This window comes from Bacillus rossius, chromosome 10 (genome assembly GCF_032445375.1).
Source record: "Bacillus rossius redtenbacheri isolate Brsri chromosome 10, Brsri_v3, whole genome shotgun sequence".
Classification (NCBI taxonomy): domain Eukaryota; kingdom Metazoa; phylum Arthropoda; class Insecta; order Phasmatodea; family Bacillidae; genus Bacillus; species Bacillus rossius.
Genome location: NC_086337.1, coordinates 23,965,327 through 23,986,689, shown reverse-complemented (window position 1 = coordinate 23,986,689; position 21,363 = coordinate 23,965,327). Strand labels below are relative to the sequence as shown.

Sequence of the window (21,363 nt, the reverse complement as noted above, 5' to 3'; positions counted from 1 at the left end):
CACCCTGCTCGGCCGGCCAGACGCCGATGTATTCAATTAGAAGTCCCTTGCGTCGGCCGCCTGCGGCTTGAATTGGAGATGACTTGTCCCGACCCGCCTTTGGGGTGGTGTCTGCAGGGTCGCCTGCTTTGAGCCCGGGGGGAGGGATCAGAGATGAAGCAGCGAGATCTATTAAGTCCAGATGCCGTCGAATCCACTGCGATCCCCCTCCCTCCCCCCCAACCAACCCTTTATCCATTCCGTTGGAGTTCTCAGGCCTTCCCCAATCTCCCGCCAGGCGGCTTCCTGGTCCAACACGCACCCCCGAACTTCCTTCGGTATGTTCCTGATGGATTCCCCCTCCCCCTACCTCCTTCACTCCTCTTCATCAAGGCGCGCCACGATAAGTTTGACGCTCGACTTATGTCGTCCCCTGGTAGGAAAGATCTTCCCCCAATTAGACGAAACTTCGTCGGCCCTCCGTTTTCTTCTCGGTCTGGGGTCCCATCTTCCTGCCCGATAACCAGCTTGCAGGCTTCGCCACGTTTGTTAGGTACCGTCATGGGCTTAGGGGTCAGGGTCGCTGGAATTAAGAAGCTCATCACCTCGTGACTGTGAAACGGGGTGCATAAACGCAAAAGTCTAAACTATGTTTTATGGAAGGAAAAAAAAAAGCTTTCTACGTTTTAAAGTTTTTTTTTTTTTTTGCTCATTGGATGCCTAAAGGCAAAATTATTGGCACTATACAACGTGACAGCACCGTGTTCAGAGTTGACTTGTGTTGGTTAAAAGCCAGGCCGCACAAGGTATGCGCCTCTGGGTACCGTTATTTTATTTTTTTTATTTTTGACATGTTCCAATAACTTTTCATCATGACATGTACTTCATTAGCCTTCCAGGTGATATGAAAAAATTTTGTTTGATATATAATGTAATTACTTTTGATTTACAAAATAAAACAATTTAATTTATGTATAGTATGATTAAATTTGTAATACCAACATCAGATCCGATTAAAAAAAATTTTTATGTGTCTTAGGGATGATCTCATATACGTACGTATTAACCCTTATCCGGAGACGTGGGGTCTCCGTGACCCCAGCAAAACTTTAACTTGCTGCCATCTATGTGTCGTTCGAGGTACTTCCTTGTGGTGCCATCTACCTTAAGCTTGAATATCACATAGTCTCCTCCTGCAGTGTCAGATTTGTTTACACTGTCTGGCGCTATATATCAGGTCGCAAAGATATCTTGGGGTCGTAGTGGCACCACGTCACCAGATATGTTTCTATCTCAGAAGTGATAAAATGGCTTCTAAACGAACATGTGTGCGTGTGGGCGATCCAGACTATGACGAAACTATTTCTAAGTGGTTGAAATATATTTTTAGTGACTTAAGTGATGAAAGTGTGTGTGTAAAAGCAATGTGTGATGATTGCAGAGCAAACATGTGCAAATACTGTACTACAGAGTGAATATTCGTACAAATTAAATTTTTTCAAACAATATTCTTCTAATATATTTTATGTAAAAATGCCATTTTCAAAATATATAAGTATGTATGGGCTTTCTAGTTAGCTAGATTACTTATTTTGTTGTGGTTTAACCATTGGTTATGCAAGGAAAATATTTGGGGGGAAAAAAGTAATTTCTTTTTGTTGGGAAAATTTATCTGTTGTAGATTTTATGAAAAAGTCTTATTATTCGTAGAAGTTTTCTAGATTATATTTTGTCACTATATCTATATTGAATAGCAAATAAAACTTTTAGGCTACCATCTGCTTATTTTTTTAAAAAAAGCAATTATTACAAATAGGCATTTTTAGATTTATTTGAGCAAGCACCAATGGAAAAAATTGTTTTCTATAATTGGTAAATAATTATTTACTAATTTATTTTTAAATGTAATTAATAAGTATAAAAAATGCATGAAATAATTTTACATGGAACAAAAATAATTTCTAATCAGTTAATTTCTACAAAACATTTTGGGGTCTGAGGGGCACCACGTCACCAGATATGTCAAATATTTTCACGTCTCCGGCTAAGGGTTTTAAGTGTCTTCGTTGCCCCTGTGATCGTTAACGCGTAGCGCTCGTGTTGATTGGGCTGAGGGTTCGTTCCCAAAACTGCCCGGCGTGACTGTTGTAAATGGGGTTTTTGACGTGACAACGTCTAATAAATCGTTGAACGCCGGCTGCACGCACGAAAAAAGGAAGACTCATTGTCACGTTACGCTCATTGTACGCTTGCGCCGCATCTATCACTCTTCCACTCGATTGGAACAACCATCGATTTGACTTTTTCGAGGCACATTAAACTTGAAACACTCCCATTCGTTCCCTACTTTTCCTATCATCGTCGTATCATTAAGAGAATAACACAGATTGGAAGAAGTTAAATAGCAAACATTTATAAAAGATATAGTTAAAATAATCTGTTTGTTATATTAATAAACATAATTGAATTAATGAGTGCAAATAAAAGTAAATTTATCAATTAAATTGTAGATTTCATTTCACTCCTTTGTATGCATACAAAATAGTGATAATTCAATAAAAATTATTCAATTTTATTCATAAAAGTATGCAATCAATTCATCAATGTTTTGTTATGACGTTGTCACGTTAAACTATCGTCCGTAAACCGACTTTACAGACAACCAATTTTTTATGCGTTTCGGAACTCGTAAATATCTCGGAGGTTTCTATTCGCACATAGCCTCCGTGCATAACCGTGTCACGTGTTATTACAACGGTTGAGGTTTCGCTCGTTGTCATGTCTATTGCAAGCATTTTCAGTTCAGTTAGAATTATTTAGAGAGAACGTGACTTTACAAGCCAACAAGTTGGCACAAACCTACGAGAGACTTGGTGCGTGAATTTATTACTACCAAATGTTATTTTTTTACAAATGAACATATTAACATCTAATTAATTATTATTACGGTTGTTATCAGCCTTTCATACATAACGGTGATAAAATTAAATTAATTAAGAGATGTGGTAATATACAAAAATGTAGATATGAATGTCATATAAGTGACATACTTTGTGTCAAATGTTTTCTTATAAACATAGATGAATTAACAAGTTTTAAATATTCTTTCGTTATAGTTATTAACAGCATTATTGGCAGCAAAATATGTTATTATCTTAAGATAAATAATTAAATGTTTCTTCATTTTGTTTAGAATTAAGGAAGGTAATTTAAAACCGTGCTTTATATGATGAAAAAACAATTAACATAACAAAAAATGTTAGCACTACGTAGTAGTGCGTGTGTGTGTGACTCGCATTCTAGTGTTGGTGTATTCGATTCTTGTAGCTAACGATATGGGAGATTCCTTCTTTAAATCGTTTCATATTCCCAATCTAGGTTATCTCTCATGTTTCACAAGTATGGACCTTTTAAAGATTTTCATTAAATGGAAAAAAAACATGAATATAAAACTTACCAATAGAATATTAAGTTAATGCTTGTTCAATACACCAGTGATTCATGAAATTCTACAACGTTTGACAAAACATTTTATTTACGTACACTTAACCTGTGAACGTAATTCCTTTGTATTCTTTCGTGTTATCCTGTTAGCTGGTAATGAATACTCTCTTGCTGCGTTGTAATTGGTTTGCGTTTAATTGAATGATTTTGGGAACCTTCCTTTAAATCTACTTTCACCCGCTTGCAGTAGCGGATCCAGGATTTTGGTTTGGGAGGGGCTTGACCCAGCTGAGGCTAGGCTTTATCAAGGCAAACACTAAAACAATAGTGGACCCAGATGCTTTTGGAGGGGGCTTGAGCCCCTTAGCCCCCCCTCTGGATCCGCTACTGCCCGCTTGTGTCCGTATCAAAAGCTAAAAATCGTCATTTCCCAATGATTTGTATTTTTTTCTTGCACACATGATACGACGTTTTGCGGGACAAATTATTAACATTACTCTTTAACAGAAGTCATGAATTTCAGCGATACACTTTTTTTTTTGTCTGTGCTGGTGGCCAAAGTGAATAAGTTGACCCCAACTTTTTAATTTACGTATAATAATATTTTCCCATTGGTTATTTCACAGTTTAAAAAAAATAGTTTAAAAATTTTGTTAAATATCTACTGAATCTCATTTCATCTTAAAATAACCATGAATATAATTATCGTTGCTTCCAAATTTTCTAAGCGATGTTTTTTAATATGTTTTAACATAGAAACTCATAATTAAAAATCTTCGATTGGTATGTTCATTGAGTTAAAAAAACGCAACCCTGATGCACGAAGGTGGGCCACTTAATGGGTGATGTACCTGATACTCTTAAAATATTTTTTTTCATTCTCTTACGTGATATTTTAGTGTTAATTTCTTATTTGATTCTGTGACTTCGTATGATATATGACTTTGCTAGGAACGTTACCAATTATAAATCCTGCTCGTTTAGTGTGCCGTTGTTATTCTTAAGGCAAAATATTCGTTGGAATATTATCACAGTAAACCAACAAATTTGATACAGTGAAGGTTTATGTAATTTTTGAAGACTTTCCCCACCAGCGCTATCCTTACAATTTCTCACTTCAATAATAGTGCAATATTTGTAGTAAAACTTACCTGACCACTCTGTTTTCAATGAAAACCTAACTGCTAACAATAAGTGCGAGATGTTTTGTAATCAAGTCGCAAAGAAGATTCTTTTAGGATGCTCGCGTGGTTCATGCTGCCCTAAACGTGACTGACAAGTCAAATTAATTTAATGTACTAAAAAATTACAAGAACTTGATCTGCACAACTCTGATTTTTTTTCCAGTTTTCTTCATGGCTGCGCAATACGACATTAATTTTATCAGATTGATGTCCAGCTATGACATACAGCTGCTTAGCAATTCAAACGACTTCAATTCCCCGTACAGCTGACCTTTTTCGGTGACAGAAAAAAGCGTATGTTCAAACATTTAATGTTTGCAATAGAAGATTTTAGCGTCGAGTTTTTTTTTCACATGGAGGGTTAGAGGTACCCAATTTGCATGTGACGTCTTAACCAAATCTGTAACCAAATGCGTGAATTCTCGTAAGGTAAAGCTCTCAATTTTTTTTCCCAAAGATATTCTTTAGTTATTGTTAGTACGTGGTAGTATAAACATAACTTCTTTAACCACCGGGCACTTACTTATAAAGATTACTTTTTTTAATCTAAATGACGCCCCACTGATGGATCGCATCCGTTTTATGTAGGGGCAGATCGCTAGTTATTGATACTATAGTATTTATATTTTGCGAAATAAGTAATGAAGTAATTTTAAAGAAATACTCTTTTATTTAATTTGTGTTTAAATAATTTAAAATAGGATGAATTATTATCTCTTTCTGCCCATAAATAACACTTTTATTTTTTTTTATTTCTTCAAAAACAGTTCTAAATATTCCAGTATATAATTTTTTTCCAGTAATATTAGTTACCTTCCGTTAAAATATATTTCTAATGTTCCTTTTTCAAAGTACACATACCAGTGAACAGAAATAAAATCAAACACAATTTCATTTTACCTTTGAGGCCAATACAAGTTTGAAATATTTTTTTTTTTAGTGTTGTGATATTAATGTTGATCAGTGGAGCACCCCTTATAATTTGCAAATGTTTTATTTGCATTGCAGACCCACCTATAGTGTCACTCCGCCTAGGCGACACGCTCAACCCCAATGACATTAAGGAAGGCGATGACGTCTACTTTGAGTGTCACGTGAAAGCCAATCCACCCTGGAGGAAGTTAAGCTGGATGCATAATGTAAGTACATGGAATACAATTATGCCATTCTAAATGCATGTAAAAAATTTTAAACTTTATACATAAAATTTGCTGCTGTTAATTAGGTAACTATTTATAAAAATCGAGATAGGAGTACAATATTGTTGTGAGGGACGTTACTTTAAGCAATCAAATGACTTCGGTGTCATTATTAAAATATTTGAGCCACAATCAATTTCATTCCAAGTATAGCATAATATTTAAGGTTAATATTTAATGTCATATGAGATTGATTATTTACAATATGTAAGTGAGATAAACAACTTTAATATCATGTTTACGTTATTAACTGACCATATAAACTTCACTACTATCCAAATATGACATTTCTAGAACATACACTACAGAAAATATTGCCTACATTTTGCACTGTAATTTTTTTTATTTAATGTGATGTAGCGCTCTTCGCTCACTCACTGTGTTTATTTGCTGCTTCTCCTCACTGCGCTTGAGTGCACATAAACTACTTGTGTATTAGTAGATACTGCTACAAAAATGCTATGACTGGATGTTAAATATGTGCTGGAACACCTATGACAATGCACATACGTGTGTGCAGATAAAAATATTGTGAGGTCACGTATGTGTGTTGTACATGAACATATCATGGACGTACAAGAAAAACCCACTTTGTCCAGTTAGATAAAAAAAGAGATATTCATATGACAAAGTCCAGTTTAACGTGTTTCATGACAAGTATATTATTATGTTAGATTAAACATGTTTCAGTACCGTATATATTTTACAATATTTTACAAACCCAAATGAATATAAAAATCAATTTTTCTCATAATTTCATTATATGGACTTAAATGGTTTTCCTTGAACGCCCACGATATATATTATTACTTCAAATCTGAAAAATATACATTTTGGTAACATCTAGCCTTCCTCTATTCAAACATCACGCCCACCAGGAGCATACAGGTACAGTGGGTTATACCAATGCTCGATGTTAACAATTTTGAAATGACAATTCAATATTTAACTTTAAAAAGTTTACAGTATTTGTTTCCAAATTTACACGTATTCCTCAAACTTGATAATTCAGGTTTAAAAACAGTAATATTCTGATACATTTAAATGGTAGCATAATTTCTTAGACTGCAAATATAAAACATGCATATTAGTATTACATGTGATAGTAGTTAAGCACAGTCTTTTAAATCTATGGCCAAAGATAAAATAAACTGAGATAGTTATAATATTTAAAATTTTTAATCATTAGCTGTAATATATGTTACCGTTCAATTATAATTAGTGATAAATGACTTTATGTTACTGATATTTCCAAAATAGATATAAAAATATTTTGAGATAAATAATAAAGATTTTTATAGATTATTTGCAAGCTGTTGGGCAAATAGTTATGCACTTTGCATAACTCAAAACAAACATTACACTAACACAAAAAGAAATATCTCCTTGAAGCATTACTGTATGTCATTAATACAGTGTCTAGACTACAAAACATCAATCTTGCTTACTATATGGATTTTACGTTGGGCACGTTCAAATGCAACCGTTTTTAACATTATTTTAGAACCAAAATATTTTGGTGCAAAACTCTGTGTTTTATTACTGCACCATATATTTATACGCATAAATGCTTTAACTTTAATGTTTGTTTTTTTTGTTAGTCCGGCTAGTTAGTTCATCGTAAAGCATAATGTCTTGACCGTCAAGACCTTTGAGGTGCGAGTATAGGTACTACCCTTTACTTATGTTTAGTAAATATTAAAAATATCTAACACAGTTTACAACAAATAACGGTTTTACGTAGCTAAAACTGTAAGATATTAGAATAGGTTCAGTTTATTTATGTTTCTCAAGTAGCTTTTGACTTACGCCCTTGCCGTCACTTTGGTATATGCCCTATACTGGATAGTGTAGGGCAACAATAGGGACTTACTGCGGGCAGTTTTTTTATTAGATTTCAAACCTAATAACAGTTCCGTGAAGTAGACTGCCTTATTTGTTCTAAGCTTAATAGACTTAACACATTTCCCAATGCATCAACAAATTGATGGATGCTTAAAAATCATAGCTAACACCACTGTTAATATTATGCTGAATCTTCAGTCACATCTAATAGGTATGGCGGCTAGATATAGAAGACGTTTCAGATTTAAAACGTTTAAACGTTCAAGATTTGAAATCAGCGTGTTAATTGGTGCCCTGCTGCGGTGGCGTCACGTCGCTAAAAGCAGCAGACACACAAACCGTAAACAAAATATCAGGAAAATGGTGTTTTTAAATTTAAAATACATAGGAATGTTTCTGTCTCTTGTAAAGTGTCCATTATTAAAAACGTGAGAAAGTCAATTGCTCGTTTGAGGGATCTGATTAATGAGTTAAAATGGCTGATATAGAGGCATATAGTCTTTAGGTCCATAGAGTAACTAAACTTTATCATACGTTAAATTGCTGTAGAAAAATATAAATGTTAATCAAATCTCAACTGTTTGAACTGTATCTGTGTGTTCGTTTAGGCACAGTGATAAAAATAATGGTAAAACATTTTTCAGGTAAACTGTTTTATAAAATCATGTAACTGAAAATTTTCTTATTGCATTAACTTTACGACCAAATAATGTGACGCAGCGATTAAACTTTGAACCTGCACTTTGAAGGAACAGTGTAACAAATATAACTGAGCCAAATTGAACTTTGATTTTGCAGAAGAACTCTAAGTAAATTGTACGATGTTTCCTTTCAGTAGAACATTACTTATTTTTTAAATCGCTTTCTTAAAATGATTAAACCATTTTATGACTCCACGTACATCAACTTTACTTTCAACGTGACGTGAATAGTAATAAATTACTAGTAACTTGACAAAATAATATCGGTCTTGCGAAACAATAGTTATGCACGATGCGTTAATGTTGAGACTTTGCCAGAAAACTATTATAAATTTTTTTGTTTTGTATTATTGTTTTAAAATAATATAAATTTGATGTATATGTATCATAGCTTTCGGTAGACGGCATTTGGTGACAGTAATTTCGCTAATGCGATGGAAGTCAAGGAAGGAAAATGTGTAACAACCACGTTTCTGCCATCTGTGGCATCTGATGGCGCCAACCAAAAACCACAAAACAAAAAGTCAATATTAAAGTTTTAACTGCTTAGTAAATTTTTAACTATTCAAGCATTATTTTAATAAAATCATTTGTGGAAAATCAGGTAATCAGGTCCAAAGACGAGGTTTCGTAATTTGTTCAAGACGTTTTCGCGCTTATCAGAGCCATTTAAATATTTAGCCTATGTTGTTTAAAACATCGGTTTGCCAATCAAATGTTTCAGTGTTAGACATAGCTGCTTATTTCAGTGAATTCTAGCTTCGGATGCAGAAACTGCGTGTGATTCACTTCCAGAAATTTATTTGGAAACAAAGTTTATTTAACACACTCACCATTATTTTAAAGAATTCTACATAAAAGCTCCTGACTAATTTTTTTATTGTAGGGCCTAAGTGTAGATTCATGTAACACACGAGTTTTCTCGTTACCGTAGTTACACATCACTGGCGAGTACTGAAAGACTCGCTGACATTTTTTTTTATTAAAATACTATTGTTAGACGAATTTTTGTGTTAATAGGTGATAAATAAAAGTGCATATCTTTGTGATGCATTGCTATTTTGTGGTATTATATAGACGCGAAGTACTCTAAACTAATATGCAATATTTATGTCAGCATGTAACTTTAAATGACAACCTTAATATGTTTCATGTAGTAGAATTTATTGAAAATTTTAGTAGCACTAACATATTATTTATATATTATGTATAAAATAATGACATATTTTTTATTCCAAATTTTAACGAATTTTTAAATATGTCACAAGCATAAATATATATAATATATAAAAATAAATAATGCGTTTAATTAATTATATAATTCCATTAGCATACATATATACTGCTATGTAGGACATTAACACCTACCTGTTGTTATGGGGAAAAAAATTTTTTTAACTGAAAAATCTCAAATTAAATGAATTTAACACGAAAATTCTGAACGTTTGCCTGATTTCAATGCACTCAAGGACGTATATTTATAGCTTTCCCGTAGAAAAATAACAATAACCATTTTGAACAACAAGCAGCAAGAATGAATGATGCACCAAAACAGAAATGATCACAAATAAAAATGTGTGTGTTTAATGCTGGATTTTTTTACTATCTGTGTATTGGCAAACATGCAATAATTTACGGTTTGTTTTGGAGTAACTGTTTGACTTTTATTGTTATTTTTATTGTAAACATACAGTACTAATATATAAGTAATTCTTGTTATTACGTGCATGTGGACTGTTGAACATCATCAACATGTTTGAAATAGTGTGAATGTTTAATACGCTTACATTCTTTTCATTCAAACTATTTCGTTACTATGACCGATTTCATACTTCTTCAACCATAATTTATTAGCATGCTGTTGCGAAAACCACAAACAAAATTTATTCAGACACAAGAATGTACAAGATAAGTAGACAATGGGGAAAAAATGGGTACCTGGCCGCCACACGCTTAAGAAATGAAACTTCACAGATAAGAGAGATAGAACATTTTTAGGCAACTTTAATATTTGAAACACGCGTGTACATTACTTGAAAATAATCCTTTATTTGTAAGTGTCTGGCCATGTATTCAACGAAATCTAAGGATGAATTAATGTGTCTGGGCTACGCATAACTGTTTCAAAATGTTAAAATACAAATCGTCACAATTATAGTGGTGACAATGGGTTCAACCTCAGAGTTGACAAATTAGAGTTGCGAATTACGAGTTGCGAAAGCATGCAAAGTATGTAAAAGTATACAAACGTATTAAAAAATACATGAAAGTATGCCTAATAACATGCGCTGCATTTGACACCTGTATCTGACTGTAAAGATGTTTCATTTTTTTTTTGACGTGACAACGTCTAATAAATCGATGAACGCCGGCTGCACGCACGAAAAGGTGTCCCGTTACGCACATTGTTCCGTTACGTTGTGTCCCGTTACGCACATACATTGTTCCGTTACGCTGTGTCCCGTTACGCTCATTGTAAGCTTGCGCCGCATCTATCTCTCTTCCACTCGACTGTTTATAATGTGAAGTGAAAAGTTAATGTGGTTTTCATTGCTTATAACAAAAAAAAATTCGGCAATAAAGGTTAATTATTCTTGCATTTTAAAAATATGATTACTAGTATAATTTCAAGTATTTATTATTTTATTATTAAAATAAAAATTATTCAATTTTATTCATAAAGTATGCATTCATTTCATCAACGTTTTGATATGACGTTGTCACGTTAAACTATAGTCCGTAAGCTGACTTTACAGACAACCAATTTTCTTTTTTTTTTTTTTTTTGGTTTAACACTGCTCCATCTAAAAAGATTCGTTACATACGTTTACACTCGTTTAACTCCGTTACGTACTCTCTTCCGTTACCTTGTGATTCTGACATCAATCTACCGGGTGAATAAATATAGTTTAAAAAACTAAAGAAACATGCTTTGAAAGATTATCAAACTAAAAAGTAAAAAATAATTTTAAAATTTAATTTATGACAATAGTATATAAGCAATACTAGTATAAATGAGAAAAAAGCTTGAGGCGCTTTGTGCCGTATTTTTCGTATATTAAGCGCCCCATGCTTTTTTCTCATTTATACTAGTATTGCTTATATACTATTGTCATAAATTAAATTTTAAAATTATTTTTTACTTTTTAGTTTGATAATCTTTAAAAGCATGTTTCTTTAATTTTTTCAACTATATTTATTTTTAACTTTTTAGTTTTATATTCTTTAAAAGCATGTTTTTTTTTTGTTTTTTAAAATATATTAATGTATAATTATCATAGGGAAATGAGTTACCGACACTACCTACTTTGAATATATATACTGTATAGAAGTCGCCAGCCCAGGTTAAAAATTCTAATACGGTTTTGAGGTAGTTGGTTAATTCACCGCCGCAATCGCCACCATCTCTAGGGCATCGACTTGTGGTGGTCCCTAGCGGACAAGTGTCCAACTCTTCAGACACCCCTTCCCCCTCCTGTTGAACGACGTTGAGCTGCAGTGAATGATTGATGAGGGGTGCGGGGAATGACAGCGGGCGACAGTGCTGCGCTCTAACGTATAAATAACAACTAAGACGATACAGGGCGTTACGGCAGCGCACTGCAGCGGTGAAGTTCCCAAGCTGCTCATTATACGCTTCTGAAAAACGTAGAGTAAATCCTATCCACTCGCGACTTCTATACAGTATATATATTCAAAGCTACCTATTACCATCTGAGATAACTATTTGGAGTTGCAACGTCACAAAGAAATGGTAAAGTCTCTTAGAATTTACCGAAAAAAAAAAAAAAAACTTTTTTTTTTTCGGCGTGGCCGGGAATAGAACCCACGATCGCTGAACCCGAAAGCTGACGTCACAGAAGTCGCGCGCCATAGACCGCTCGGCTAACGAACGTAATTAAATTGGTGGGACATTTTACAGTGATGAGTCACTCACTCTTAGTCGAAAGAGTTGCAGACGGACAGACAAACAAACATACAGGTGAAGCTAATATAAAGCATGCAAAAAGAAGTTACACTTCGAGAAACTGTGCAACAGTAATAGATGCACTGTTAACGAAAGGTCAAACACGATGTCGTTATCTCAGCGCGGGCAGAGCCAGCCACTCAAACCCCACTCACTCTTTACAAACGAAGTGACACCTCCGCGCCGCGCGCAGGAGGAGTGGAGTGGTTGTCGGCTGATAACTAGTTCCCGCAAACTTCAAAACTATCGCCGGCGGGCGCCCGCCGACGCCAAAGCTGTCGCCGGGATGATTAGAGGGCTTCCCACAATACAAGAGAGGGGGGGGGGGGCCTCTCGGCAGACGGTATTCATGAAGCGCGCCAGGACTCCGCTCGAAATTAGATCTCGCCGTTATCTCCCACTGTACGGAATACAATCACCCTTGCAGCAGCGCCGTCTCGTGATTTTACTTTCGTCATTGAGAAACCACTCCTTTATGCGATAGGTCTACGTGTTTCTCAAGACTATTGTTAAAAGTATGATTTTTAAGAAAAAATAAATAAAGCACATTTCAATAATATTTTGTCAGACATATTTTGATCCGATCCATGCCGAAAGGGCTTTTGTTGAAAAGCTTTAAAATTGGATCAAAAAATTCCTAAAGGCTATTTGCTTCGTATTAAATTATGAGCTTTGATAATTTTTTAAAAATAAATAACTTTATATATATTTGCAGGATCGGTCTGAATTAGACCCAATAACTTCAGCAGCATGTACATAACAAAAAAAATGTTGCTTTCCAAATCTGTAAATTATATTATATGTATAACAGATTCATTATTCAAGATTAAACACTGAGCGTCTGTATTATGTTTAATTGAATGAAGTTCTATACAAGCACCGCAAATTTTGTGGCAAGAAAACAAATATATTTATTGAAATAATAAAGGGTAGTAACATGTCACAAAAATTTATGGAAAATAAAAGCTTTACCCGCCAGTTATTTCAATGAAATAATTTTGCTACAGCCACGATATTTTCACTGATGGTATAACTCCATTCACTTAAACATAATGCAGACGCCTAGTGTTCTATTTAAAATATTTTCTGAAATATTTATGAAAACTATTTTTCTGAGCTCCAACTTCAAAGTCTTATAGCAGACTTGGGAAGCACGTTAGACCTTAGGTGTTATTATGTTTTCAACTGATTTTGTCCTTATGAACCTGCACCTGAAGTGTGTCAGGCGAATTCAGACTCCTTTTTTCACACTTTAGATGTACTTTAGGCCCATCTTTGTTTTCCCACATTAATGAATTCAGCCCAATAGGAATATAATTAATAGTTTATAAAATCAGTTTTTCAATCCTCTGTAAAACACTACAAAGCTCTGTCCATAACAAAACATTATTTCGTATTTCCCCCACTAAAATATTTCTTAAATGTAATGCTTAAAAGTTTCAAATTCAAAACCGTTACAACCTGAACCTGTTTTAAAATTTGAAGAGTCTGATTTAGTATTATTTTTTTGGCATGCATTTATATGAAACATTTTTAGACTCCTAAATGCCTTAAGGTTTATCGTCAGTGTGAAATATTTTTTTTTTAAATCTCAAAAACTTCATCACAGGAACGAAGTAAAAAAAAAAGTGTTATTTAAAGGCCTTCACTTTTAAGACCGCAAGACTTTTGAGACAAAAATTGAAATATAAACGCGTTTTGTTGCTTTCGTTGCATCGCACAAAATACTACGGAGGAAATTCATTTATCACTCGCCCCATTCCTTCTTTCTCCCGCTGCACAGGTATTGAATAATGCATGAACAGAGAAATTTCCACGTCTTCCTTGTTATACGATTTTTGCAGCTTAAATAGAACGCTCGGAATATATATAGAATATTTTTTTTTTACTTCGAGCAATAAACACATAGGCTTTCCAAGCAACACAACCTACATGTATGAAAGTTTTATTTTTTCAATTAAATACATCAGTTCTGTAAATTATATAATTTTATTTAAATCCATTGATCATTACAATTTTTTTGGCTGTTTGCACTTCAAAATAGTTATCAAGTCATTATAAAGTTCACAGATTTTTTTCAACTTTAAAATGAAAAAAAAAACTTTTTTCTGTCTATTTAAAGTATTTAGTACGATGTTAGCAAAAATTTGCGTTATTTATGACCTTTTGATATTATCCTATCTGGAGTTTCCGTGTTAGTCGTGGTTAATAGACTTTTTTTAATCAGAGCTTTTTGACAATTAAGTTTTTTCGTCGCAAAACATACTTACACACTTGAAACGTAGGTACATAAATTTATATTGTTGTTTTTTTTAACGGTTTTCTTAGCGTAATTATAATAGGAGAGGAATTTAGTTGTTTTTATTTTCCTTAGTTAAAAATGTTAATTTATTTAGAACCATTAATTTTTATTTTTTTATTTTTAATAAAACGTAATAGGTAGGCCTACATGTTTATCTGGGATCATGAAGATTTTAACATTGAAAGAATTTTTGTAAAAGGTTTAGTACCATATTCTATTTAAGCCGTTACAAACAAATAACCAACTCTTAATAAACATTTACTTCTAACGCACATACATAAGTATACATACCTTTATTTATTTAAATTTCGTTTTTTTTTTATTCAAACAATTTTTTTAGGAGGGAAAAGGAGATAAAATTAACGCTTTGCTTTTTTGCATTAATTATTTATATTTATGATTATTATTAATATAGATAATTATTCGGGTGTGGAGAAATGGATCGTGAAAAGGTTCACTATCCCGACACCTACGCGTTCCAGGATCAATTCAAAATTTGGATCAAGGAATCAAACTCGGACTCATTGGAAGAAGGAAATATTGTGAACGTTGCCGCCTGTCGTTAGTCTCTCCACTCCTAACCCTTTTGAAATACTTACGTTTTCTCCGCGATATGTTCCGTTGCAGCTCCATTTGCCTCATTTCATTCTTCGTCCTTCTCAAATGGTCTCCATGTCGGCTGGACGCCAAATTGTAACCCATTCATGCGGTACAATAGAGCCGCTTCCGAATAACTTCTCTGTGGAACATTTATTCTAAGGGACCGTCGAAAGAAATTGCTAGTGCATGTTAGTCATTGATCTTGACCTTTCAAATACTTGCATTGATCATAAAATTATTTCCCAGGGACCCTTTCGTTTAAACGTAAGAGTTGCTCGCTTCCTTCCATGCATGCTTGGTGGCATTTTGAGGGGATTGTGGCCACATATTTCAGTCAAAATATGACTATAACATGTTACATGGAATGTCCACTTCTGGCTGCACACTTTCGTGTTTTATCATTAACTGCCAAATTATTAACATGAAATGGTTACATTTAAAAAATGACTTAAAATACAGCGTGAAAGATATGCAAATGCAAACAATTGACTGCCGAAATAGTATTTCGTTTTTGGTAAACCAAGTTGTGTTGCCGTCTTTAGATTTCGTAAATCATTGCACGGCCGGTTTCTCACTTAATTTTCTTGGAAATAAAATATATTTTGGTTAAGACGCCATGTCTAAAGATCACACCATAACTATTTCAAAACAAAAATAATGTTGGAATTTAGTTGACAAATAATAATTTAAACAAAAAGTGCCAAATATAAACATGAACATGCAGGAGATTGTTCCAGTTCTGAGTTAATTTTTGGTGTAACACACTGCATGCATCATACATATTTTTAACTGTTTAAAATATTCATATTACCTGCGGCGTACAGTGCGTACAAAGCAATAATTGGGGCGATAGTAAAATGCGGCAATGCCTGTTTATTATTGATTCTAAGCATCGAAGTAGTGCGCGATCGGTTTCAGAGCACTCAAACCAGTTCGCGCAACAAAGAAATAAAAGTTTTCCCGTCTTTTCCGTCGCGTGTATATTCCGAAAACTGGTGAATGTACGAGTCAGTATATACGAGGGTCATCCAAAAATATACACAGGACATTTATTTCACATAGTCATTGGTGATTTTGAAAATACAAATAAAATGCCTTATTTTGCTATATAGTTTCCTTCAACAGAAATACATTTCCTTCTTCGGATAGGAAGCTTTTCGATGTGTTCATGTAAAAAAATTAAAATGGTTGCCCCAGTAGCTGAATACGCACGTACTGTTCGACTGCAGCGTCTGCTTAGAATATTTCCCCTCCTGATGCCTCCTTCAGTGGACCTTCCACCAGCTCTCTCAGGCCTGGATATTGTCTTCATGGACGCTGGTCGCCGGACACCGTTTATGGCTTTGATTTCCCCCCTTGATCACGACCATTCAGAATTTTTATAAGTTGACCAACCCGAAATATTTTCTCCTTTGGTTTGTGTTTTTCTACTAGTTCCATTAACATACATGTCATAATTTATTTCATCACACTCTACACTTCTGCGTGTTAGCCAAATATTAATTTCATTTTTGTAATGCATTTCGAAGGAGGCTTATCGCCTTGTTTGCAGTGTTATGGCGCATTGTCCATTGCTACAGCATAATATGGCAGCAAGTTTGGTAGAACACATTCGGACAGCCATTTTTCAAACTTATTAGCATTCATTTCCCTGTGATTATCTCCGACTGTCACACCTGACTTGTACATCAATAATCCCCCTGGGAGAAATATACGCCTTGAACCAATATGAACCAATATTAGCCTCTTGGTTGCATTTCCTTTAGTTACTCCCGTTACGTAAGTTTTTGCGTTTCCAGCATTTCTGGAATGTGAGATTACTATCCACCCACAACTCATCAAGGTAAAACACTTCCTTACCTTCAGACCTACACTGTCTAGTTTGTGTGAGGTACTTGGAGTGCCACGCCAATATATCCGCTCGTTCGATTAACAAATACCGCCTATCTTCTCACTGTTTCCAGGCGAAGCCGATAGTTCGCAATAATCTCTTGAGCGAGGAAGGGCCCCAATGCCAAACTATATTTTCCTTTCATACGGGAATCAGTTAGTGTACTGTGGGAACAACTTTTTTAACCACACAGAATTCCTGGATTGTGTCTCTTACAACACGTTTATCGAAGCTGTCGATCGCAATACTGCGTTTTTTTTTTCGTAGCCAGCACATAAAAAAAATTACTCTGTAGCAATCTAAAAAATCAAAAATAAATAAGCATACCTAGGTATGCACGTCTGTTGTATTTTGTACACTCAACACAACCTTTGATAAATGCACTTCTTTTCACATCACTGATACACATTACACATGTGTGAGATGCATGGTTTCTCTCTCTTTTTTCCTGGTGTTGTATGCGGTTCATTTGTCATCGCAGTTTGTTTCTTCCGAATACGCATCGGGTCGTTACCACAACGCCAAAATACCACAACGCCGAACGTACAATAACGTCGAATACAATAACGCCGAATGCCAAATTGACCGCAACGCCGACAGCTAGAGAACTGCTGTGTACCACAACGCCGAAATACAGTAACGCCGAAAAATGTTGCTGCGGGGAGAATGGGGGCCACAGGAGCAAAATGAAAAACAACTGAATTAATTTGTGTACCTAAACTAACCTAGGCTAGCCAAACCTAACCTAACCTAACCTAACCTAACCTAACCTTACCTAACCTAACCTTTGTGGCAGTCCTGCAATGACATTTTTCGGCGTTGAGGTAATTCGGCGTTTTAGTACACAGCAGTTTTCTAGTTTTCGGCGTTGTAGTCAATTTAGCATTCGGCGTTATGGTTTTCAGCGTTATTGTACGTTCGGCGTTGTGGTATTTCGGCGTTGTGGTGCGTCCACATGCGCATCACAGTCGCTTTGTTGACATCTGTATTATTTGCAGCACGTTCCGTTGCTTTGTGAATAGGATTCGGAAGGCATTTCCCACGAGCTTTTTGAACACAGATTGATATTACTTCACTAATTATTTCTCTCTCTTTGCTGTGAATCACTTTATTACTTTTCCTACGCTTTACATCTGGTCCCATTACTCGTCGCACACCACCTGCAAATATACTTCACACAATTTGTATCGCAGGAAGAGAGACGGAATGACGGAATCCTCCACTGCATTACACTCCCTTATCCTCCTTTCCCCCCTCACTTAGACGCTTGAAGCTCGCAAGATTTCTGGACCCTAGAGCAGCGGTTCCCAATATTTATTTTTTCGGTCAGGGAACCCTATGATCGACTTTTCTTTTGGTGGAACCCCAACCCCTTCAAAGAATGTTTCTTGACGATAATTGTGCCTGCTTTATATGGCATTCGTCCTGATTCACGGAACCCCTGTGACCCCGCCACGGAACCCCAGGGTTCGGCGGAACACCTTTGGGGTACTGCTGCCCTAGAGTATGATAAAAAGAAAATTGTCCCATTAAAATTCCACATAATTTCATATTGATTACAGCCTAATTACATCGCTAACATATAATTCGTTTCACACCACAGCTGAAACACACGTAGATATATAACGTAGCACCGATGCGACAAATACCGTCCGAAATGTGTGTTCTCACTGAAAGATTATGGTACGTACCGTCAGAACGTCATCAATGGACGGAGTTTAACGAAAAATGTCGTGTTCGTAAACACGCAGTATTTGTTTTTTTTTTTTTTCCTGCGGGAATCTCCACCTCCTTCTATGTTTACCGTGTCTTGTGTCGAGCGAAACTTGTGTTCACAATTCGTCCGCTGGACTGCTTTCTGGAGCGGAGGGATGGGGGCGCGTGACGTCAGCAGGAGGGTCATTGACCTCCTCCGGACGGCGAGGGTCGTGCTAAGCGCGCGCACGTGTTTCTTTCTGCAGCTCGTCAGACGTCATTTCTTGTCATGACATCGTACTAAAGGTCTAGTTTAACATGTCGTGTCGTGGTGTTGTTACACAATGTAATGAAAATCATGGATGATGATGGTCTTTGAGGAGATCAAATAATATTTGGTTTCGATGTTCGCAGGCTTTCGCGCCCTTTTTCTGAAGTAGCTTGGCTTCTCTGTTGTAGCCGCCGTGACCTTGGCGGATTATTCACCGACGTTTCGGTCGACATTGCAGTCCCCATCATCAGGGAGCAGTAGGTAACTGCCCCAACCCCATCATCAGGGGTTGGGGCAGTTACCTACTGCTCCCTGATGATGGCGACTGCAATGTTGACCGAAAAAACGTCGGTGCATTATTCGCCATGGACACGGCTACAGCCGAGAAGCCAAGCTACTTCAATATTTGGTTTTATTAAAAGCGAGGGCCGGGCGACAATGGCTGCGCAAAATCTATCGGGCCGATTTCAAACGAAAAGATTCTTCTGGGATAGGCTATTTTTTATGAAAAATATTAAAAAAATTACATATTATTGAAAACATAATAAAAACCAGTCTTTCTCAGGTTGAAGTTGTATTCTTATTTAAAGGGAGAGGAACAAGTAAATTAATAAAAAATTAAATAAAAAATGTAAACAATAACAAATGTGTTGTATTCCAATTTGCTACAAAGAGCTAAACTTGTATTAGGTCAAGAACTCAATGCAACCTATACTTTAACACTAATTTTAAAATAAGTGAAGGGTGGGAAAAAGTTTGTACATTACAACGGTCCGATTTATCGAAAATATCGAAAAATTCAGACTTTTTTTATCGGTATCGATAAAATTCAAGCAATACTTCCGAAAGGCCATTAGGCCTATATAATTTTTTTTATAATAATTAAAGCGTGGGTAAAATTTTGTATATTACAATGGACCAATATTGAAAATATCAAAAAATTTCAGGGTTGTTTTTAACTGCATCGATAAAATTCAAGCGATATATATATAAATATATATATATGTAAGTAGTATATAATAGTATGTCCGAGATCAGGATGCAGGATGTGGAGCCGAGAGCCGATCCACATCTTGGATTGTGACGTCACGGCGTCCATCTTGGATAAGCGTAACGGGACACAGCGTAACGGGACATAACGTAACGGGACACAGCGTAACTGGACACAACGTAACGGGACACAACATAATGGGACACAGCGTAACGGGACACAGAGTAACGGAATACAACATAACGGGACACAACATAACGGGACACAACATAACGGGACAAGTAGATCATGGCAGCCATCTTGGATCCAACATCTTTAAATCGAGCGCCCCACTCATTATGATGGAAATTTCGTCTCCGTCGCCATATTGACTTTTTTCTGTTCCACTAGAGGCCGCCATCTTGGATATCGTCGACTTTGTTTCTGCTGTATGTTCCTAGATAGCGCCAGCGGTGCTCATGTTTTTTTCTGTTCCGCCGCAGGCCGCCATCTTGGATACCATCGACTTTGTTTCTGTCGTTTGTTCCTAGAGAGCGCCAGCGTCGCCCTGTCTCATCACATAAGGTCGATGTTCCATTACCTACCATAGCTATTATGAACCGTATCGACATTTTAAATTTAATTTTTTATGAAAAATATATTGGAAACGCTGTGATTCGAACCATCGCAGCTCTGATCTCTAGGTTGGAAAACATACGCCTTTAACCGCTCGGCCATCGAGACATTTACCAGATTGAAAATTAAATAAGGTATATATATAAAATAACATGCATATTTGGACTTGTAATTTTTTTTTAATTTAAAGTAATAATAGCACCACCTGTTCGAGACAGAAGCACCATCATGGATTATGAGGTCACCGTTGCAATTACCGTTATGGTCGCCATCTTTGAAATCCGTAATTTTAATGCTAGAGACGTAGATTATTTCGTTTTGCAGTAGTAAGTCTTGAAGTGTGTTTTTCACTTGGTGGTACGGAATTTTTCCTTCGTCCCACTCCAGTCCGTGATAATATTTACATAACCATTCGTTCGACCGTTTGCTTTTTTCGTCTAGTAGTTTCCACGGATACGGGGGTCGGAAGCTGCGGGTTTGAGTCTTGTCTCCGGAGGTGACGGAAATTTCCTTGAGCACGAGCCCATTTTGGCTCTGGAAACCTTGCAGGTTGCAGTACATCTTGTCGCTAGCAATGCTCGGTCGTAACTAAATTATCATAGAAAACGAAACGGTATTTATGTCAGAATTTTCACAAGTTTTTCTCGACAATTGTACGATGCAAGCCGATCGTGAAGTA

The 21,363-nt window shown here is 35.7% G+C and overlaps 1 protein-coding gene across 1 annotated transcript in view; it reads left to right on the top strand.

Moving 5' to 3' along the window:
- The window catches only part of LOC134536306 (nephrin-like), a 414,417-nt gene that overhangs the window by 252,746 nt on the left and 140,308 nt on the right, over positions 1-21,363 (top strand). The window contains exon 7 of the mRNA XM_063376058.1: positions 5,616-5,746. Coding sequence (XP_063232128.1) covers positions 5,616-5,746 — 131 coding nt within the window. The remainder of the gene's footprint in view (positions 1-5,615; positions 5,747-21,363) is intronic.